Source organism: Carlito syrichta, unplaced genomic scaffold, assembly GCF_000164805.1.
Source record: "Carlito syrichta isolate Samal-C Ts95f unplaced genomic scaffold, Tarsius_syrichta-2.0.1 Scaffold120447, whole genome shotgun sequence".
In the NCBI taxonomy this organism is placed as follows: Eukaryota; Metazoa; Chordata; class Mammalia; order Primates; family Tarsiidae; genus Carlito; species Carlito syrichta.
Genome location: NW_007064543.1, coordinates 225,077 through 248,323, shown reverse-complemented (window position 1 = coordinate 248,323; position 23,247 = coordinate 225,077). Strand labels below are relative to the sequence as shown.

Here is a 23,247-nt window from a genome sequence, read left to right as displayed (position 1 = left end):
TATGTGTCATCTAGAATAAAGAAATTGCTATCCCTGGTTTGAACTGTGCTAGAGCCTTGTGGTTAGGTCTCTATGAAAAGGGATATCACCAAATTGGATGTTGTTTTGGAGAGAAACTGGACCATAGGGGTGAACAGCTGAGGGAACAATAGGCATAGGACATGACAACTGTTTTCAGGCTAAAAAGAGAATGTAGCATTTCTATGAATGCCCACCATGATGAGAAGTTCCAGGCGATGGGCGGGGCACAGTGTCTCAAGCCTGTAATCCCAGCACTTGGGAGGCTGAGGCGAAAGGATTGCCCTAGCTCAGGGATTTGAGACCAGCCTGGGCAACTTGGTAAGACTTCGTCTCTATAACAAATCAAAAAATAAGCTGGGCATGGTAGTGCACGCCTGTAGTTCCAGCTACTTGGAAGGCTGAGGTGGAAGAATCGCTTGAGCTCAGCAGGTCGAGGCTGCAGTGGCCATGAGCATGCCACCACACTTCAGTCTGGGTGACAGAGTGAGACTCCAACTCAAAAAAAAAAAAAAAAAAAAAGTTCCAGACGATGGCATTCATCATAATTACAAGCTGGAACTTTTTAAAATTAAAAAAAAAATTTTTTAAAGACAGTGTCTCGCTCTATCACCCAGGCTAGAGAGCAGTGACATGATACGGCTCACTACCACATCGTTCTTCTTGGCCCAGGCTATCCTTCACCTCAGCCTCCTGAGCATCTGGGACTACAGGCATGCACCTCCACGCCTGGTTAATTTGTTGTGGGGATTACAGGTGTGAGACACCACTGTGCCCAGCTGAGACCTTTTTTATTCACCGGCATTTGTCTTTGGAGGAATCACTGGATTTACTTAAAAGAAACACTTTGAAAGCCATTTATTGAGGTGCCTACAGCATGTTCAAGGTTTAAAAAGAAAAAAAGAGGATAAAATTTAGTTAGTCCTAAGAGAGAGGAAAAGAGGTGGAACCAGTCAGAATCTGTGCATTGTGAGATGTGTCCTCCTTCCTAAGGACCTCATATCTTCAATAGCACAGTTAATTATTGGATTGCCAGTGAAGAAGGCATATGTATATCATATGGTGATGCGACTGAATGTGACTTCTGAGTTGAAGCAGGGGTGAAATAATAGCCTCTGTGTTGATTTGTTTTCTCAAAATAAATGAATAAGAGCCAAAGTCCTTTGGGTATTTGCAGGATGTGTGGCAAAGGCTTTGGAATTCCACAGACCAGAGAGTTGGGAAGTCAGGCTTTTCAAGGGGCAGAGAAGGTGCCAGCTGGGGTTTATACTACTTAGTATAAGAGAAGTGCAAAATAATTGTGTGTGTGGGTATTGTGTCTTTTTAAACAGAACTGTTCTAAAAACTACCTTGGAAGTAAATTTCCCATCACTGCAGAGTGTTCAGGCACTGGTGCTCTTAGGTGAGAGTATTGAAAGGGGACTCAGCATAACAGTGATTGAGATTCAGTCTTGTACTAGAGATTTAGGCAGCATGATGAGGCAAGGAAAGAAAGTAAAGGCGTAAAGATTGCAAAGGAAGAGACAAAATAGAAATTTTTCACAGTGGAGACTATTGCTTTCAGAAAATTCCATAGAGTCTTCTGGTAAATTATTAGAATTTAAGTTATTTTAGCAAGGTTGCTAGATACAACAGCAGCATAAAAGTTTAATGCCTTCTATATATAGGCTACAAACAGAAAAATCTAATACCTTTAAAAAGATGCCACTTACATTAGCATCTAAAATGTAAAGTACCTAGAGATACATTTTACAAAATATTTGGAGAAAATTATACAAATGCTTGAAGACATTAAAGGAAAACAGCTTAGATTGGTGAAGAGATAGGATCTATGGATTAGGAGGCTCAATTTTGTAAAGATGTCAATTCTCCCCAAACTGATATATAGATTCAATGCAATTCCAATAAAAATCCCAACAGGTTTTTTGTGGAACTTGACAAGCTGATTCTAAAATTTATATGGAGGAGAAAAGATCCAAGAATAGCCAAGACATTCCTGAAGAAGAAGAACAAGGTGAGGAGACCTGCCTTACCTGATATAAAGAGATTATATAATGTTAGCAATTAAGACAGTTTTGTATTGGCACTGGGATAGACAGATTGACCAGTGAAATAAAATAGAAAGCTCAGAAGCAGATCCATGTGTAAGTGGAAACCTATTTATGACAGAAATACTGTTGCAGTTGTGGTGGGGAGAGGATGGTCTTTACAGTTATAGTGCTTGGGACTGTTGGGTTACTCTGTGGGAATAAATGACACTGAATGCTAAATATCTCATACAAAACACAAAAATCGATTCCAGGTTGTATAAACACTGAAACTTAAAGGATAAAATGTAGAGACAATAATGTAGTAAAATATACTTAAGATTTTGCAGTAGGAAAGGATTTCTTAAGACTTGAGATGTTGATGAAGAGAAAGATTAATGAATTTGACTACATGAAATATAAAAATTTTGATCATAAAAAGATATAAAGAAAATGAAAAGGCAGGTCACAAACTTAGTAAAAGATATTTCTAACACAGACAGATGATAAAGGAAAAGTATCTAGACTATATAAAGAAAATAAGGAATTCAGTGCAAGAGCAGGGAAAACACTTGACTGTGTACTTCAGTCAAAAGAGGAAACCCTTTTGACCAGAATATTGTGGGAAGATGGTGAACCTCATTAATAATCCTAGAAATCGAAATTAAAACACTTAATACATTTAAAGTCTAACAATAGCAAATGTTTATAAAGTCACAGAACTAAAACACTGTATGTTGCTGGGGGGGGTTAAAATGGTGCAACTATTTTGAAAAACAATTTGACCTTATCTGGTAAGGTTAAAGATGCTCATACCCAAAATCATTGTACATGTACATAAGAAACACATATAAATTTGTGCTCTGGGCAAGACTCATAACTTTAGACAACCCAAATACGGATCAGTAGTGGAATGGATAAATAAATTTTGATATGGTCTCAAAATGGAGCACTACAAATTAGCTGAAGTGAGCAAACAGCTTGGATGAATCTTAAGAACACATTGTTGAACAAAAAACAACTCATACCTTGACCATGATTCCATTCTTATAAAAAAAATAGACTGAGCAATAATAATATAGTGTTTAAGAATGCAAAAAAAAATATTGGATACAAATAAAGCAAGGTAATGCTCCACATTTACCTGTAAGAGGGAAAGGAAGAGGACATAAGGAGAAGAGGGACCCGGAGAGAAGTTCTAAGTTAACTTAGGTGGCGGATGCCTTTTTCTTTAAATAAGTATAAACAAATTTGGAAAACACTTTTTGAAACTAATGTATTTTTTTTAATGAGTACTTAACTTTGGTTCCGATTAAGGCTTGAACAAGAGATGAAATGGTCTTTGATGCCACCTAGTGCTTCTAGAGAGTTTAACATCTTACAGGCTATGGCCGAGCTGTTCCTTCCGAGCTCTGTGAGCTAGGTTTTTCAGAGTAGAAACCAGAAGGAGTAGGACTGGTTCCCCTTGTTTTCATCCCGATGTAAGCTCTTCATCTGAACCTTTCCAACTAGCACTGTATTCTCCAGGGCAAGCCCTTTCTTTTCTCTTGTTAAACAATGGCTCCTGTTTCTTCCTGACTCCTTTTAGGAGGCTTCGCCCACTGGGAGACCTAGTTTTTCTTGATCATGACTGGAGGAGTCAGGGATGCTGATAAGATTATGACGTGGTGGTCATTGTCATTCCTGACATTTCTGTGTTGAAGACTGTTTTCAAGAGTCTTGCTATCACTACCTCTGTTTTGCATCATTTTAGAGAAGAAATATACAGGAAGAGTTCCTCTGGGTTAGTAATCAGGGCATTAAAAACTGGCATCTCATCCTGCTCTGTACCACAATGGAAACCTGTGGAAATCTAGCCTACGTGAAGGAGGAAAAGGCGAACTGTAGGTGAATTTGGAAATTCCAGTCTTAAGTACAATCACTGTTCCGTTTGTAAGAGTCCAGCCCAGGAAACTATTTTCTCCCCTTTATATAGTCACAACATAGGGTTAAAGGAACTCGCCCCCTTTTCTCTCTTTTTTTTTTTTTATTTTTAGAGACAGAGTCTCTTTCGCCCAGGCTGGATTGCAGTGGTGTAGTCATAGCTCACTGCAACCTCAAACTCCTGGGCTCAAGCAATCCTCACACTTCAGCCTCCTAAATAGCTGGAACTATAGGCATACACCACAAAGCCTGGCTAATTTTTTTTTAATGTTTTTGTAGGGACGGGATCTCACTATTTTCAACAGGCTGATCTCCTGACTCAAGCAGTCCTCCTGCCTTAGCCTCCCAAAACGCTGGTATTATAGGCATGAACCACTGAACTTGGCTGGAATTGTCCCTCTTAGTAAAATAGCATGCAGAATCTCTAGGCTTTTAACTGTGAAGGAAAAATCTGTTAAGCAGGTGAGGGCAGATAGACCATGAGACCCTGATTCCCCTTTTCTTTGGGTCTTTCACTTTAATTTCTTCTACTGTTATAATAATGGTTCTCGGAAAATATATTTATTCCCTTCTTAAAACTCTTACTTCCATCTGGCAAAATTGTCCCTTTAGGCTGGCATTTCCTTTATCTAATTGTTTTTTTTTTTAATTAAAGATAGAAACCTGAGAGTCATTCTTCATTACTTTCTTTCTCCAACCCACCTTTCCTTCATTTCATCTCCAAATTTAGTGATTCTAATTCCAGAATGTATCTCAAATGGATCCATTTCCTTGTACCGTCATCTTTCCATGCTTCCATTTCATGCTGCTCCTCTTGCCTCCCCCCAGTCCATTTTCCATATAGTAACAAGTAATTCTTTAACATGTAAAATGGATCACACTTTTAAAACATTCAGTGGTTTCCTCATGCACTTAAAATAAAATTCAAACCCCCTGTTGAAAGACCTGAATGGAAATGAGTGATCTGACCTTGCCAAGCTCATCTTCCACTGTCTTTTACCATTCCCACCAGCCTCATTCTTCTGTATGACACCCTTACTGTCCTCTGGGTCCTCACACAGCCAAACCTTCTCCTACCTCTGGGTTATTACAGATGTTGTTTTCTGTGTCTGGAATACTATTCTTCAGCACTCATCCTTCCTCATAGAAATCTATCCTTAATCCAAATTTGGCCCTTTCTGATACTTCATCTCTAGCAGCATTCTATTATTTCATTGCATTTATCATAGTATGTAATTATTTGTTCTATTTATTTAATATCTGTCTTTCGCCCACAAGTTTGTATTATCCATGAGATTGAGAACTGTGTATATGTTTGATTCACCACTCTTTGCTCCATATCTAGCCTGGTACCTGACAGGTACACAACATATGTTTCCTGAAAGAATGAATGAAAAGTAATATAGGAACCATAAAAAGTAATGTGAAGTAAATAATTTGAATATAGAGATTTTTATTTCCTATGGGTAGATTCTCAGAAGTGGAGTTGCTAGGTCAAAAAGTATGAAGATTTTTAAGACTTATAAAAAAAAATTTCCAAATCATTTATTTAGAATTTTAAACTAGTTCTCTCTTTGCTTGAATATATGGAACATATAAGAGGAGAACAGCTCAGACAATAAAAATTTAGCTTCCCACTTTATTAATAAACTCATTTTTTGAATGCTTATTCTTTGCCACACACAAGATTATCTCCCTTACTCATTATGTGACAGGTTATTATCCCAGTTTTACAGATGAGGAAATTTGGGCCTAGAAAGTTTAATGGGTTTGCTCAAATTTATACAACCCAGACTATCTCATGTCAAACCATTTTGTGCTTATCCACATAACCTTCCCGCACTAGCTAATTTACCTTTGCTCCAAAACTGCTGCAAATGTAATGTTACCTCACCCAAATCTTCTGCTTCCTAACTTCTGCATTCATATGAATGCCCTCCCTCCCACTCCCCCACCAGTCCTTACTTCCTTGCCACATGATGCTGGAGTCTGGGTTGCCATGCCATCTTGTCAGACCCCTATAGAGAGCCTAAATCAGCTTTCCATCCAGAGCCCTCTTGTGTGATTCACTCTGAGATGCATGTCATCTTTGTGTGATGGTGGTTTGTGTGAGGATAAATGGCCTATTCCTCCAGTTATGTCCCCATTTCAGTTTACAGGGGTGGTCCATTTTGGCCCAGCATTGTAACAGGCCCTTGCGCACATAGTATTCATACAAAGAGCATGCTGAGCTTATAGTAACAGGAAGTTATTCTGCCCCTGGGGATTCTTGTTGAGCTCTGAAGAGCTTGTGGCTATTTAGGGGAGAAGGGTGTTCTCTATTTAACCTGCAAGTATTCACCTGGGTCCATGTTTCTCCCCCCAAGAAAAGATAGAACATGCTGCCAGGTCAGGGTTTGGTGCAGCAAATGTGCATGTTTAGTGTTTATCCCTGCTAATAACTCTTGTAATTTCTCTTAACCTTTCAGGCTCTCCCTGCATGCCCTATCCAGGCCACCTGTGAGGCTGCTTCCAAGGAGGAAAACAAGGAAAAAAATCGATATGTAAACATCTTGCCTTGTAAGTGTTTGTAGTTGTTTCTTGGAATGTGATCTAAAACTACATCTGTAGCTGCATTTTCTTAGAATGGAAAGAATCTTGTGATTGGTCACAGGAGGGTTTGGTAACAAGGGTAGGGTCAGGCCTTTGGACTGAAAGAGTCAGTTGGGATGGTTGACCAGGATGTCCTTTTTGTGTCAGGCCTAAAAATTTCTTGGAGGACAGGGAGAACAGCTTCACTAGGACCAGGCAGGAAGCAGGTGGTAGTGGTGATGGTCGTAGAATTGGTTGAGGTGGTGGAGGTAGTGTCCATTGAAAGGAATTCCAATACAGAGTTCTCTTTATAACCCCTTCTCAGTGTTAGCCATTGCCACTCAGTTGATCTGTAACCTAACAGACATTTTTCTAGGACAGTAGTCTACAGAATAGACTATGCATAGTTTAGTGGGATGTGGAAGGAAGATGTTTGAACTTCACTTGATTTTTATGCTTGTTTTTTAAAATTTATTCTCTTAAAATTTTTATGTTTTGGGGTACATAATACGTTAGTACATGTGCATAATTTATCAGTAAATGAACATATATCAGAAATGCCTGCTCAAGTTTTTATTGGTAAGGGATGGGCCCCCATAAACTATACACTTGTCATTTACAGGTACTTTTGTCTTAGTATTTGTGTGCATATGTGTGTGTGCTATTTATTTCTGAAAATATAATTGGTATCATTTGCTATACACAGTGTTCTGACTTTTTTTGTTGTAAATATATATTTTCTCAGTTCACCTGTCAAGAAACACTTTCCTTTTTATCAACTGCTTAGCATTTCCTATTGTGGACATATCTGAATTTCTTTAACTAGGCCATTAATGGTAATTGAGGTGTTTCCAAATTTTTGCTGTTATAAATAGTGTTGGAATGACATCTTTATACATGTGTTTCTTTATGTACATGTGCACAGTTGTGTCAACTGTCCTGGTTACATCAGGAACAGGGAGAAATAAAATTGAATTTCATTGAAGCATTAATTGTTATTTTTCCCCCTAGATGACCACTCTAGAGTCCACTTGACACCAGTTGAAGGGGTTCCAGACTCTGATTACATCAATGCTTCATTTATTAACGTAAGGAAGGTGTTTTTTTTAAGTGACTGAAATTTCTTTTAAAAATCAACCAAATAGTTTACAATATATTTTTGTATTTACCCTGTCATCATTCCCAAAGGCTTCTTGTATAGAAATCTGAATCTAAATAATGCATTTTTCTGTAAGCGTTAGTGAATCCTTTATTGAGCTGATTCAAATAAATATGAACAAATGCAGGCCTTGCCCTCAGTAGTAAAAATAGGGAAGAATAGGACAAGAATACCTGACACCAGGTAAGTCTGGTTAGTCATGCCTCCTGTGAACCAGGGTGTGAGGGAAGAGCTGACATTGGGAGGAGGCTTTTAGGAATGATTTAGAAAATGTTTATAGAGGTGGCTCAGAGACTTGAGTATGTTTTTTAAGGTGTGGGGAAGGAGCCTGAAGAGAGTGCATTTGAACAGAAAAGAGAGACAGTTAAAGCTAGCAAGGGCAAGCCTGACTCCTCATGCAAGCTGCATGAGGAGATGGAGTTTGCACTCCTGTATTCTTAGCAGCATTATTCACAATATCCAAAAGTTGGAAGCAATTCAAGTGTCCACTGATGGATGAATGGATAAATACATAAATATATATACACACACACATACATACACACATACCACATTTTATTTATTGAAACATTAGTTGTTGTTTTTTTCCCTAGATGACCACTCTAGAGTCCACCTGACACCAGTTGAAGGGGTTCCAGACTCTGATTACATCAGTGCTTCATTTATTAATGCAAAGAAGGTCTGGAACCCCTTCAGCTTGTGTCAGGTGGACTCTAGCGTGGTCATCTAGGGAAAAAAAACAACAACTAATGTTTCAATAAATAAAATGCGTTGTGTGTGTGTATGTATAAGTATATATATATATAGTATACTTATATATGTGTGTGTGTATATATATGTATACACATACAATGGAATGTTATTCAGCCTTTAAAGGGAAGGAAATTCTAACACATGCTACAACATAGATGAACCTTGAAGACATTGTGACAAGTAAAATGAGCCAGACACAAAAGGTCAAATATTGTATGATTCTACATATAGAATATGGAGTGTATGTATACATATATGTATATATAGAGAGAGCAGCCAAATTCATAGAGACAGAAAGTGGAACAGTGGTTGCCGGTAAGAGGGAGGCTTAAGGAGTTATTGTTTAATGGGTATAGAGTTTCAGTTAGGGAACATGAGAAAGTTCTGGAGATGGATGGTAGTGATGGTTGCACAATGCAAATGTACCTAATGCAGCAGAAGTACACACTTATAAATTTTACCACAAGAGAAAAAAAAAACACTGATGGAAAGATTAGTGTCAATGTAAGAAGGAACATTTCTTCCTCTAAGATTGATGACAGAGGAGGGGATAGAATAGGTAAACAATTTGTAGGTGTGGGTAAAACAAGTTGAGGGAACTCATTTTCTCTATGAAGTAAAGTCATGATTATCTGCTAGATGAGAGAATGGGACTGTGACATGAGAGTAGTAAAAGTTTAGAACAGCTTCTGAGATTCATGAGAAGCATCCTGAAAAGGAAAAGCAAAGGGCATGTCCAGCTATGCTGAGGGTCTTCCTGCCTGCAATGGTAAGTCACTGATAGGGGACCTGAGTTGTGTGATTTTTTTTTTTTTTTTGCAGCTGTACCCTGGGATTGGTGGTAAATGCAGAGAACATGTGGTACAAAGACACAAGTGCTAGAGAAGGTCGGTTGCTGCTTCAAGTAGCCAAGAGCTTCAGGTTCAGTAGAGAGGAGAAGTATCAGGAAGTTGTTAAGACTGTTCGAGACCAGCCTGGGCAACTTGGTGAGACCTCGTCTCTGTAATAAATCCAAAAATTAGCCGGGTGTGCTGGCACGCACCTGTGGTTCCAGCTACTTGGAAGGTTGAGGCAGAAGAATCACTTGAGCCGAGAAGGTCAAGGTTGTCTGTGGTAGCTGTGAGCCTGCCACTGCACTTAAGCCTGAGCGACAGAATGAGACTTCAACTCCAAAAAAAAAAAAATGAGCTTATATTCTAGGAAAAGGTGGTAGGATCAAGGAATTGGAGGTCTTGAGAAAGTGGAAGAGTAGCATAAGAAAAGGAGAAAGATGGAAGAACAGGGGATTGTGCCCAAAAAATAGTCTATCAGATGAACTTCAGAAATGGGGCATTCTAGGCATTTGCACTAGAATGAATTTGCTGAAGTTCCTTTGTGTATTTTTTTGTTGGAAGGAAAGGATCCCTGATTATAAAAATAATTGATTTTATAGAAAAGGAAAATGGAGAGGGTCTAGTAATCAACAGGAATTCCTAGGACTTACATCAAACATGATGATGAGATTGGGTGGAATGTTGACTTTAATGTTATGCAGAAGAGTACAGCAATATCAGTTAGATGAGACTTGATCATGGAAGACATTGAATGTCAGGTGTCTTAGGGTTCTTAGTGCCTGGCTGCAGATAAGAGAATACTCAACTAAAAGTTGTCTAGATGGGAATATTTTTTTTCTCATATAATATGAAGGAAAATGTAGGCCAGTTCTAGGGTTGGCTAATTCCATGGCTCAGTGACATCCTTAAGAATCTGGGTGCTTCCATCTTTCTACTCAAATATTCTTAGCCTATCAGCAGTGTCTCATGGTCTCTAGATAGTTGCAGTGGTCCCAGACGTTCTTATTAAACAGCATCCAACACGTAAGAGGAGCAGTTCTGCCTAAGCTTTTCTCTTTGTTAGAGAGCAGAACTTCACAGAAGCCTCTCCAGCACACTATCCTTCAGGGCTAACTGGCCAAGGTTGGATCACATGCTTACAAGCTCCCTCTCCAGTCACTGGCTAGAACATTGAGAATTATCATGACTTACCCCTCTGAGACTGGGAAATGGTCACCTTCCAAGCATATGGAAGGTTGATTTCCAAATAAAATCATGGTTCTGATGGCAAGGAAGAAAGGGGAGAGTAACTTTTGTGTTAGTAACGAGCAGCATCTGCCACCATAACCCATTTGTCTCCTTGAAGGTAAAGGTGAAGGTGAAGATAGACAAAAATTAGTTGGATATTAAGACTGGTAAACAGGTAAGATGGAGATCTATTTGTGATAATAACTCAATAGGAAGAAATAGGTTTTCTCCCCGGCCATGTTTAGTTAGAACTTACAGTAGGGCATCCCATAATGTCTTGTTGGTTATAAGATAGTAATTAATAGGCAGAATGGGAGTTAAGATGGAGAGAGTTTAACTGTGGGCCTAATGGACTCAGTGAAAAAAGAAAACCAGGAAAAAAAAAACCTGTGGTTAACCGTGAGCAGGAGGCAGAGATTAAAGATTTAGATTTCATAGTTTATTATACTCAGCCAACATTTTTGAGCTGTGTGCCAAGCACAGTGATAGGCTTAAAGGGTACAAAGAGAAGAAGTGATCCCTGGTGTAACAAATGGGTAGGTAGATTGTAATGTACATGAACAAAGGAGTTACTGCCGGGTTCTGCAGAGTGCAGAAAAGAAACTTTCAGTCCAACCTGGTAATCCAGTAGAGCTTATTATTGAAAGGTGAGTTAGAGTTCAGGAGAAGAAAGATGGGCAGAAACTTCAAAGCAAAAGAGACACATGAACAAAGTCACAGAGACTACAAACTTAGGTTATAATGTACAAGATGGGAAGTGGTGGGAGATGAGACTTGATCATGGAAGACATTGGATGTCAAGTATGTCCAGTGCAGTTCTTAGTTGCAAACCACAGAGTATAGTTTTTGTCCACTCTTTTAAGCAGAAGGGGGTTTATAAGATATTGGGAGGGTTATAAAACCTATGGAAGTGAACCATGCTTAGGTGCAGCTCAGCAAGAAACAGAGCAGCTATAGATGTATGCAGCTACCTCATGGGACTGTTATAGTGAAACCTCTGCACAGGTGCTACAGAAGAACTGGATGCTTCTGCTGCTAGCTTGCCCGAAGATCAGATTTCTATCACAGTCATCATCTTGCGTTGCTCACTTCTACCCCAGGTCTTGTGGGAACATCTGCTAGGAAGAAGCTAGATCTTATGAAGAACTAAACTGCAAAGTAGTCAGGGAAATTTAGCTTCTAGTTTCCCAGCCTCTATAATAAGAAAGTCAAGCTAAAAGTGTAGAGTGGGTGCTAAGTTAGCCAACTTACAGTGTCTGCCAGTTTTCAGGACAGCTAGGGATTTAATTAATTTTCTAGTCAATGGAGTACCATTGAAAGGAGTTAAAGATGAGGAGTAATATGGCCACATTTGTGTATTGACTACTCAGGCCATAATAAGCAATGTGGATTTAGGAACTGTCAATTGGGGGCTATTACAGCAGCAGGTCACAGATGATGAGGGCCTGTAGGGGCTTGAATAGGAAGCAGCAAAGTAAAAATCACTTTGGAGGAATTGATGATTGATTGTATATGTGAGAGAGTGTAGGATGATATCCTTTCATATGAAAGTAACCAGCATATGGTTGGTAATATTGATCTGGAGCTCAGCGGAGCTATTTCATAGCCATGGACTTGGAAGTCATTAAAAAGAGAAGTGGGCCAAGAAAAGGGCCCTGGAGTCCACAGTCTCTGCCAGGCACACCGAACAGGAGGTGCCCATGGGTGAGATGGAAACAGATAAGAGAGGAGAGCATCTGAGAAGCCAAAGAGTAAAGTGTGGAGGAAGGGTTTGGTGGCCAGTTGAGTTAAGTGCAGATTAAAGATTCAGTAGGAAGTACGAGCAGGTAGTCTTTGGACTTGGCGTGGGGACACTATCCTTTGCTGAAGCGAAGTCAGAGGCCATTTGTTGAGGACTTCTGGCCTGCTGCTAGTTACACTTACCAAACCCTTCTCCCCCCAACTTTGAGGTATAGTTTATATAACATAAAATTTAACCATTTGAAGTGTAGAATTCAGCAATTTTTAGTAAGTTTACTGAGTTATGCAGCTGCCAGTGTAATTGTTCTAGAACATTTTCTAACAACTTTGAGATGTAATTCGCATACCTATACTTTTCACTCAAAGTTTACAGTGGTTTTTAGTGTATTCACAGATATGTGCAACCATCACCAGTCAAGTTTAGAACATTTTCATCACCTCAAAAAAGGAACCTTGTACTCTTTAGTTATTATTCCCTTAGTTGTAGGTGTGTTACTCACCCCAGTAAGAATCTTCATGTCTATATACAGTTAATCCCTATTTCTACCCTCTGACTGCCACTTACCAAGTCCTTTTTGCAGAGAACTAAGATCACACATGGACCTTAAAGGGAAATGGTACAAGACACTATGTAGTGGTGGTGACAGGCAGGGGGACCCAGGATCTGTAGTTTGGGGAACACAAAGATTTGCTAACCTAATACTGGTCATAAGAGGAGATGAAACAGAGACAGTGGCACAGGTGGCAGGTAGGCTTTCAGCTTGTCTTAGGAAGAAGCAGTTTTTAGATGTCTGAGAGTATATCGGGTCTTTAGAAGTGTTTCTTTTTATTGATAGGAATGTAGCTATAGCCAGCTGGTTTTCTGCCTTCAGAATCCGGTGACATCTCAGGAGCCACATTTCGTCTTTCCCTTCAACGTAGCACAAGGGAAGATCGGTGGCTTTGCCTTGTTTTCATTACTCCTTGCTGGTTAAACAGTGCTACCACATCGCTTCTATAGGTACACCTTCTTGGGGGAGCGTATGGCCCACTCCTGATAAAGTTGGGGCTGGGCCTCCCAACTGTGCTTTCAAGCTTTCCTGACTCACATGCTCCCATGAGAATTTGGCAGTGACTTCTCATGCAGCAGGAGTGTGACATGCTTAGCTTGTATTAAGAGAATCTTAGTTTTAATTACAAATTTAGTACTATAAGCACAGGATTCAGCATCCTGAATTAAGGTTATCTCAGTTTCCGTCTTCTAATGATTAAAAGCATTTGTTGAAACTTAAATTCCTCTTCTCAATAAAAATTTTAACAAGTTTTCTGTTGCTAACTCTAAACATGTCCATCTCTGAAGCCTAAAGCTTTCTTCTACCTTGGGAAGCAACCCTGCCCTGCCCTTGTTTGAACTGAAACAGGAAATGGCTTCTCAGATTCAGGTCCCTTTATTTGGCCACTGCCTTGCAGCCTTGTGGTGCACGTCATCACCTTAGTGACATGGTGTCCTGTCCATGAAGCTAACCCCTGTGTTGCCCATCATATTGCTGTCTGAGGGGTTGAAGGGTGATTCCCAATCCTTAAATCAAACAATTTTCACTTAACTAGGACTTCTCAAGTGAACACTCCATCTAAACAAAGTGGTTGAAAAGATATGTGACTAGAACAATAAAGACTAAAAAGGAAAGTTACTGCCAGTTGTTAGTTTTTCAGTGGCTCCTTATCTATTGAGTGGCATCCCGATTCCTTTGCTTCTTGTCTCCCACTGCCTCTGATGAAGAAGTCCCTTGTCAAATACTGGGAGCTGTTCCACTATACCCACAGGCGACTCCCAGAAAGTTTTTGCACCTGATAAAGCATCCTCAAGAAAATAACCTTTGTCCTTCCAGAATGGTCCCATCTGGAAACCACCACATGAGTTTTTTATCCTGGAGGTTCTTGCCTGTTAACACTGAACATTGTCAGCTGCTAATAAAACATCAGTAACAAGGTCTAGCCCAGGAGTTGGCATTTCGATATGCAAGTATTTATTAATAATTCACTTTGAGAAGACTGCCTGCACCATTTGAGTTTTGTAATCTTTGATTCTTAGCTCCAAAGATAATCCCTTGGGGGTTTGTAGAATGGAAATTCTTGTTAAGTGCCCGAACCTTTTGACAAGGGCAGCTTTGTTAATCAGTTGGGAGTTAGACTAGAGAATGTTATTTCTATTCATTTTTGGTTTTCACTTTCTTTTTCTTCCCCTCACCCCATCCCCAGGGCTACCAAGAAAAGAACAAATTCATTGCTGCACAAGGTAAAGTGATGACAACTTTTTACCCTTAGCCCATAGTGGAGTTGGGTTTTTTCTTCCAAGTGCTGAATGGAGTAATCAGAATGCAGTTGCTCATTTGTCATTAATACCACCTGAAAGAAATGTAGTTCACCATACAGTTTATGACTAAGAACCTTCATCTTAATAACTTAGTATCTAGAAGTCCTTTAAAAGTTATTTTAAATGTGTGTATAAAAAAGACTGAAAAGGTTATATACACACAAAAAGCAATCTAATGAGATCCTCTGTTCTTGGGACCAGTTAGCCTTAGGTTCTAGCCAGGCTATTCAGAGTTTGAATTTGGAGTCAGTCTCCAGACAGGATTGGCCCCCACAAGATCCAGGCTGGCTCCTCTCCTCCTCCTTCAACTCATGGTCCTCAGCCCTACTATTACTTGTAGATAGGTGGTCTAGGAACCTTCAGATCTGGGACCCAGCACTGTGTTCTATACATACTGTATACACATCTCTAGGCCTGCTGTTCTAATAGGTGTCTTCACTCTTGGGATCCTAGCAAAAATAGCTTGATATTTGCAGCATTAAAAAGTAATTGATGCTATTGTGGTCTACCAAAGTGACTGATTTATTCAGTCACTTAACAAATATTTATTGACCATCTATTATGTGTCAGGCACTGGCCTAAGTAATGGGGATATGGAGGGGAATAAAATAAGTTGTGGCCCCTGCCTTTTTGAGAGGTGGCATCTCACTATCACCCAGGCTGGAGTTCAGTGGCACAGTCATAGCTCACTGCAGCTTCAAACTCCTGGGCTCAAGCAATTTTCCCCTCCCTCAGTCTCCCAAATAGCTTGGACTAAGCCATGCACCACCACACCCAGCTATTTTATGTAGAGATGGGGTCTTGCTCTGTTGCCCAGGCTAGTCTTAAACCATGGGCTTAAGTGGTCCTCCCATTTTAGCCTCCCAAAGTACTGGGGCTATAGACCCAAGATACCATGTTCCAACCTTTGCTATTCATGATGATAGTCAGTAGCCACTGGTAGCTATTTAAAATTAATTTTTTAATTAATTACATAAATTTTAGCTGGATGTGGTGGCATTTACATGCCTATAGTCTCAGCTACTTGGGAGATTGAGGTGGGAGGATCACTTGAGGCCAAGAGTTGGAGACCATCCTGGACATATAGTAAGACCCTATCTAGGTCAGGTGCAGTGGCTCACACCTGTAATCCCAGCACTTTGGGAAACCGAGGCAGGAGAATTGCTTGAGCCCAGGGGTTTGAGACCAGCCTGGATAACATAGTGAGACCTCATCTCTACAAAAAGTACAAGATTAGCTGGGTGTGGTGTTGCACACCTGTAGTACCAGGTACTCGGTAGGCTGAGGCAGAAGGATCACCTAAGCCCAGGAAGTCAAGGCTACAGTGAGCCAGGATCATACCACTGCACTCCAGCCTGGGCAACAGAGTGAGACCCTGTCTCAAAAAAAAAAAAAAAATTCTATCTCTAAAAGAATGAAAAGATTAGCCAGGTGTGGTGGCTCACACCTACGATCCCAGCTACTCCAGAGACTGAGGCAGGAGGATTGCTTGAGTCCAGGAGTTCAAGGCTGCAGTGAGCTATGATTGCGCCACTGCTCTCCAGCCCAGGCAACAGAGCAAACCCTGTTTCTTTTTTAAAAGTTTTAAATTTAATTTAAAATTCAGCTCTCAATCATACTAGTCACATCTTAAGGCTCAATGGCCACATGTTGCTAGAAACTACCATGCTAGTACAGATGTAAAACATTTCCATCATCATAAAAACTTTTGGATTTTTTTAATTAAGTCCTCACATCTCAGATGTCATTGCAGAAAGTTCTATTAGACAGTACTGTAATAGAGATGAAATGATGATGTAAACTAAAATAGAGGTAAAATACAGTGGTTGGGAAAACCTCAGATCCTCCCTGCTATTGCAGTCTCCCTGGCTGTTGCATAACTAGGCCTCAACTTTCCCTTCCTCTGCAGCCAACTGTCAATTCAGGGCCACCCTCCAAGTCCCAGCTTAAATACCACCTATTCGGTGATGATTTTATTGCCATCAGCTTCATGCAAACTCTTTCTCTCTGTTGCTCACATTGTTGATGCTAAGATGTTCATTGCATTAAGATCACTTGTGACTTCCCGTTGGACCTTTTCTCTGATTCCCATCCTCTTGAGCCTCTCCACGGTCCTTTGCACTCCTTGAAATTCCTCTCCATTATTTCCTAACATTGGGTTCTCTTGATTTTTCTCATTTCTCTAAATGTCCTTCCTCTGGCTTTTGTTCCTCTTTCTGTCCCTTAAAATATAGTTTAATTTCTTTCTAGAATTTTGAGCAACACCTTCCTTGAAACTCCATCTGTGCCTCCTTAGTCTTCCTCCCAGGCTGCTGTTTCTGTCTGAACTGGATTAATGCTGAAAATCCCCAGCTTTCTTTGTCTGACCCTCTTTTTTCTTCTCCTCTGTATTATCCTTGAGAGACCTTATCAAGACTGGCTGCTGCCTTTCTTGAGTTCCTGAGCCACATTTTCAGATGAGTTTGTACACCTCCACCTGGACACACCCAGACTCTCTGGATTCAACATCAGAAACTAAAATATGACTCTCACTCAACTTCAAAACTGCTTTTCCTCCTTTTTTTTTTTTGAGTTGGAGTCTCACTCTGTCTCCCTGGCTGGGGTGCAGTGGCATACTCAAAGCCACCACAGCCTCGACCTGCTGGGCTCAGGCGAGCCTTCCACCTCAGCCTTTCAAGTAGCTGGAACTACAGGCATGCACTACCAAGCCCAGCTAATTTTTTGATTTATTATAGAGAATAGGTCTCACCAAGTTGCCCAGGCTGATCTCGAACCCCTGGACTCAGACAGTCCACTCACCTTAGCCTCCCAAAGTGCTGGGATTACAGGCTTGAACCACCACACCTGGCCTGTTTTTCCTCCTTTATTCTTTGGTAGTCATGACCAGAATGTAATCTACCTAATCAACAAGCTGGATTTGGAATCATCTAGATCTCCTACCTGTCCTTTGCTCAAAGTAATCTAAAGCCCTCTTGTTTCTGTCTCCAAAATCTGTTTTCTCTGGCATACTGCCTCACTCCATCCTTCCTTCCAGCTCTGTTGCAGCAGCCTACTAACTGATCCTTCTGTGTCCCAGCCTTGCTTTTTGCATTCCTACCACCATATTGACCCTACTAGATGCAAAACTTCAGTTGGAGTTCTCATGAAAATCTTGAAACAGTTTGCCATTCTCTGTAGACCTAGCTTTCCTTAACCTGGTCCTTTAGATTCTGGTACCTCTGGTACTTTACCTATCTTTTCAGCTCCATCTTCTGCCACTCCACCTGCTCAATGGCCTGGCTAAATTTCTTGAAGTCCTGGGCCTCTGGTGTGCCTTCTTGCCTCTTGCCCTCTACCCCTCTGTCTGGAGTGCCACTTCTCCCTGTGCCCCCTTTCTAAACTCCTGTCCTCCTGATCTACCCTAAGATATGGTTCATATGTCACCTTCCCCAGGATAGTCTCCTGACCTTGCATGGCAGTGAAACACTTTCCTTTCTGTACATCTTTCTGGCATGTATCTATTTCTCTCATTATTTGTTTTGCTTTTTAACACTATTTTGTTTTTATTTTTACCAAAATAAATACAGTTTAAGAAGGTCATCAGGGACTGCAAGACTTATGAAAAAAAGATCTCCTCTCTTTCACCTTTTCAGTCTAATGCCCCTGAGGCAGTTATTTTTATCTATTGACTTCTTATGATAGAAGCAGTCACCCAGTCACCTAATCCCCTTACAGAGCTCCTCCTCCTCAGACAGACATACATGTACAGGCCCTTCTCATCCTCCAGAAGAGTCAGATCACAATTCTGGGTTAATCTAATATTTGTTCTTTATATTATTATGAGTATGCAAATATTCACAGCTGAAACACATAGTACATATATGATTTTTTCATACATTTCCCCCTTTTCCTGGAGTTAACAATTCCCCTTTTTTCTAGTAATTTAGTTTTTTTAATGTACCTACCGCTGATTTTCCCCCTAAACTCTTTACTTGAAGTATATATCTTCCCTCAGTGCCTTCAGATACACAAAGTTTAATTTTTTATCTTGGGATCCTTTCTTTAGTTCTGTTGTAGATTGGTTGCCCTCTTCTTACCTCTTGCAGAGTTATCATTCTAAGACTTACCTTTACCAATACCCTGGGAATTCCATTCACCTCTCTGTTGTATTAGATCTCATTTCTTTCCCTCTCTTTGTTTGCTTTTATTTTTGTTAGGATTTTCTAGTAGCTTTCTGAAAAAGGCTGTGTGAAAGGTAAATTTAGAATTCCAGCCCTGAGCAAGTCGTTCAACCTTTCTGGGGCTGATGACATCTGCCTCAGAGAGAGGAAGGAGTAAATTCCACATGAAGCACTTAGCTCACTGGTGGGCCGATAATGTAGGTATCCAGTGAACAGTCATGATTTCTATTCCTCAACTATAATATATTTGGGAGACATTGTTTGTGTCTTGTTGATATTGTGACAACCTTCCCTCAACCCACCCAATCCTAGTGAAGTGCCTGGCACATGTATGATGGAAACATGAGAAATATTCAGTTAGTGGGCGAGTAGATGGGTAGGTGGGTTGGCTATTTAGCTGGGGACATAGGGCACAGGTTTCCAAAAGTCAGGAATGGATGTTCTCAGTCTTCCCCTTGGTATGTGTTCTCTTCATCTTTGCTGTTGGCTGCTTTAGGACCAAAAGAAGAAACAGTGAATGATTTCTGGAGGATGATCTGGGAACAAAACACAGCCACCATCGTCATGGTGACCAACCTGAAGGAGAGGAAGGAGGTGAGTGGAGAAATGAGATAGGAGAGCCCTTGATACAGGTGTGACCAGCAGAGGGACTGCTCTGCTGTAGCTCTGAGTGCAAGCCTAGCTATCTACCCTTGTGGTGACTATGCCAGTAGTTCATCTAGACAGACACAGGCTGATGGATCTATCAGAATTCCCTATTGCCTGGAAGCCTCAGGGGTGTGCCTAGAGCAGGTTTGCATATTTGGTAGTCAAGCAGTTCCCCCGATTCCAAAACAACCTGAAAGACTGACTTGAGCCATTAACTAAGGAAAAGCCACAGAGGGGCTTTCCTCTCCCTGGCTTCTCTAGTTCTCATTTTCCTGGTTTCCTGTCCCATCTCCTGAGGCCTTTGGTATATCGTGAATTCAGCAGAGGGGATTATATGAACTGAGGGAATCTTATATCTGATCCTGGCCTTGACCTCATCCTGCAGGCAGCCTACTGGCTCGTCTTTTCCTTTTGTGGCTACCAGTCCATGCTTGGTCTGGCTAACTTTATCACTAGGCCACAGCCAGAGCCAATTCTGGGTCCTGGATAGAGTTCCAGAGAGGAATTCCAATTTGAACAGTCTTACTCAAGGATGACCCTTGAATCCCCTTGATCCTGCAGTATTGGATGTGGTGATCAGCAGCTCCAGTGCCTTGGAAGGATAGTACTAAGACTGGGGTTTTGGTTAGTTTCCTTCAACCAGACCTCTGGCTCTTGGAAGCTGTCCAAGACCCATGCAATGGAGAAGGCCTTAGGCTTCTCGTGGCAGGTTTACAGTCTGCATCAGTCCACCCTGGTGGCCCCCTCATAGCAGGCTGCTGGTTCAAGGAGTTTAGACAGGCTTTCCCTTAGAACATGACCTAGGATATTGCGGAAGTGCAGATTTTGTAGGTAAAATGGCTTCAGATTCACCCTGAACCAAGGGGGTGGAGGTGAGAAAGATCAAGAAGTATGGGGGCTGTGTGTAAATTAGGAGATTGTGATACAGAGGATGGAAGCTGAGGAATTTGAGAAAAGGACAGTTTGAATAAATAAGTCTGCAGCTGACTGAGGTAAGAGAAGAGGCCCTAGGGCCTTCTGGTGACTTTAATCTGGGCTTTGTGGTCTCTTCCTTTCAGAGCCTTTTCATCCACCAAGGGTGGGAGGTCTGAGATCAGGGAATGAGTATCTGTTTCTTTCCAGTGTAAGTGTGCCCAGTACTGGCCAGACCAAGGCTGCTGGACCTATGGGAACATCCGTGTGTCTGTAGAGGATGTGACTGTTCTGGTAGACTACACAGTACGGAAGTTCTGCATTCAGCAGGTACTGTCTCCTAGCTCCTTTCTTGATTCTTGTGTGGGATCTGTTCGCCACTAAGAGGGAGGTTGGGTCATCTCCCCCTTACTCAGGGTGGTCAGGAATCACTGAGTGTGTAGTATGTTTGGATTCTCAAACCAGAGACCTGGGCTTCAAGGAACTTATCTGTCAAAACTAAGGGAGCACCATTTTCATGACTGGTAGAAAAATTACCTGTTGAGATGAAGTCTGATCATTTAGATATGACCAAACACTGTGGAAAAATAGCATCGGGAGGTGGTGTAGTCTCCTGGGTGCTTGACTCACCTCTCCTCCTTGCTCCAAAGGCCCTGGCTTCAGGGATGTGATGAGCCTGCTACTTGCCTTCCAGAGTGACTCTGGAGGCAAAGGTGACCTAAGCAAAGGTCACCTTCTGCTTAAGGGCAGTGAAGAGGACTTAGTAAGAATCAGGAGCCCTGAATTTTAGTTCTGACCCTGATGTTTACTAATTCTGGGACCTTGACCAGATCATTTAAGTTTTCTGAGTTTCTCTTTCCACATTTGTAGGCCAAGTATAATAGTAACAGCCCTGCCTAACCCGTGGGTTACTGGGAAGATTCTCTGCCCATGGTTAAAACTTCCCTGGGTGCACTCTCATTTTCCCATTGTCCCTGACAACTGCAGCTGTCACCTTCCCTCCTCTGGTGCTGCCCACCCTTGGGTATCAGGGCCAACACACAGGATCTCCTCACTTCACAGGTGGGCGACGTGACCAACAGAAAGCCACAGCGCCTCATCACTCAGTTTCACTTTACCAGCTGGCCAGACTTTGGGGTGCCTTTCACCCCAATCGGCATGCTCAAGTTCCTCAAGAAGGTGAAGGCCTGTAACCCTCAGTATGCAGGGGCCATCGTGGTCCACTGCAGGTCAGTGTGGCCTGGCCCTTGGCTCCCCACATTCTACCTCCATGACCAAACAGGGGAACAGCACAGGGACCCTGGCTAAGGAGACTGGTACAGAGCAAATGTCAGGGCCCCAGGGCAGCAGCCAGAGACTCCAAGTTCTAGTGCTGGGTGGAGAATATGACTTGAGGAAGGAGGGAAGGGCAATCCTCCAAGGTTACGAGTGGGAGTGAGATGAAGCTAAGAAACTGGGTCAAATGCTGGCTGTACAACTATCGGCCTCCAGACCCTTCCAAGTATTAGGGTGTTTGGTCAGGAGTTCAGGGCATAGTGGGGTTGTTGGCTCCAGGAGAGTCCCAGCTCTTCCCATGCAGGATTAGGTCTTAGAGCCTGAAGAAAGAGCCCACAGCCATGCTACCCAAACCTGTAACACCTTGCTTTTTGGCTGCAGTGCGGGTGTAGGGCGTACGGGTACCTTTGTCGTCATCGATGCCATGCTGGACATGATGCATACAGAGCGGAAGGTGGACGTGTATGGCTTTGTGAGCCGGATCCGGGCACAGCGCTGCCAGATGGTGCAAACAGATGTGAGTGATCTGTGGGTCAGACAAGTGCAGGGGCATTCTAAGACCAGAATCTGCCCACATCAAGGATTCACTCTGTCTCCCAGGTTATTGTAAATGATCATCATACAGTGTGATAAAGGGCCCTTATAAACTATGTATTTAAATAAATGGAATGCAGAAGAAGTTGTAGCTTTGTGCCTGGGGGAGTCAGGAAGGCAGATGTCTTGTTCACTGGACTTTAAGGATGAGAGAACAAGCAGCTTAGAGAGCCAGCAACCAGAGTCATGATGCACTTGGCCACCTCTGGGAGCAGGAGTGAGATTGGCTCTGCAGTTAGGGCACAGCACGGGAGGGAGACTGAGAATAGCCTGCCACAGTCTTTATGCATCTCCAGTTTCTGACAGCCCCTTCAGACTATTGAATCTGTGTTCTCAGAATGAGCAGGAGTTGCGTTTGTCCTTTTCCAGGCTTCTAACCCCCTAGCCAGACTAGGAGCATCCCTCCCAAGTTAGGTACCCCCAGAGTACTCTTGCATTTCAAGTTCTATTTCACTAAATTGGGACAATAAGGGGAAATCCTTGTATCCCTGCTAAGACCAAAGGAGAAGTGAACTGGAGTGAAGTGGGGGTGGGAGGGGGTAGTCTGGTACATGAACCTTGTTGCATGTCACTGAGAACTGGGACATCATCCGCATTTCAGATGCAGTATGTCTTCATATACCAAGCCCTTCTGGAGCATTATCTCTATGGGGATACAGAACTGGAAGTGACCTCTCTAGAAACCCACCTGCAGAAAATTTACAACAAAATCCCAGGGACCAGCAACAATGGATTAGAGGAGGAGTTTAAGGTGAGTTGGAGCTGGTTAACCTTCAGATTGAAGGGTCTGTGTGATCTGAGGAATGTGAGATGCTTGACTTCTTGTGCGTTTACCAATAGACAATGAATCCCCTTGTGAGCATGCCAGTAGTTAAGGAGGAGGCCCTTTCCTCATACTGTAGTCATTCTCAAGCCATCCTGCACATTGGAATCATTAGGTTGTGTTTGGCAGTGAGAAAACAAGCCACAGTATTTTTTTTTGTTTTTTGTTTTTTTAGTTGGAGCCTCACTCTGTTGCCCAGACTGGAGTGCAGTGGCTGCTCCCGGCCACCGC

At 41.8% G+C, this 23,247-nt stretch overlaps 1 protein-coding gene across 3 annotated transcripts in view; it reads left to right on the top strand.

Moving 5' to 3' along the window:
- Positions 1-23,247, top strand: part of PTPRA (protein tyrosine phosphatase, receptor type A) — a 108,145-nt gene that overhangs the window by 70,830 nt on the left and 14,068 nt on the right. For all 3 annotated transcript variants that reach the window (XM_021707524.1, XM_008047987.2, XM_021707525.1), the window contains 8 exons: positions 6,437-6,527; positions 7,551-7,627; positions 14,490-14,526; positions 19,261-19,358; positions 20,535-20,654; positions 21,387-21,553; positions 21,981-22,116; positions 22,795-22,944. In XM_021707524.1, the coding sequence (XP_021563199.1) occupies positions 6,437-6,527; positions 7,551-7,627; positions 14,490-14,526; positions 19,261-19,358; positions 20,535-20,654; positions 21,387-21,553; positions 21,981-22,116; positions 22,795-22,944 (876 nt within the window). The remainder of the gene's footprint in view (positions 1-6,436; positions 6,528-7,550; positions 7,628-14,489; positions 14,527-19,260; positions 19,359-20,534; positions 20,655-21,386; positions 21,554-21,980; positions 22,117-22,794; positions 22,945-23,247) is intronic.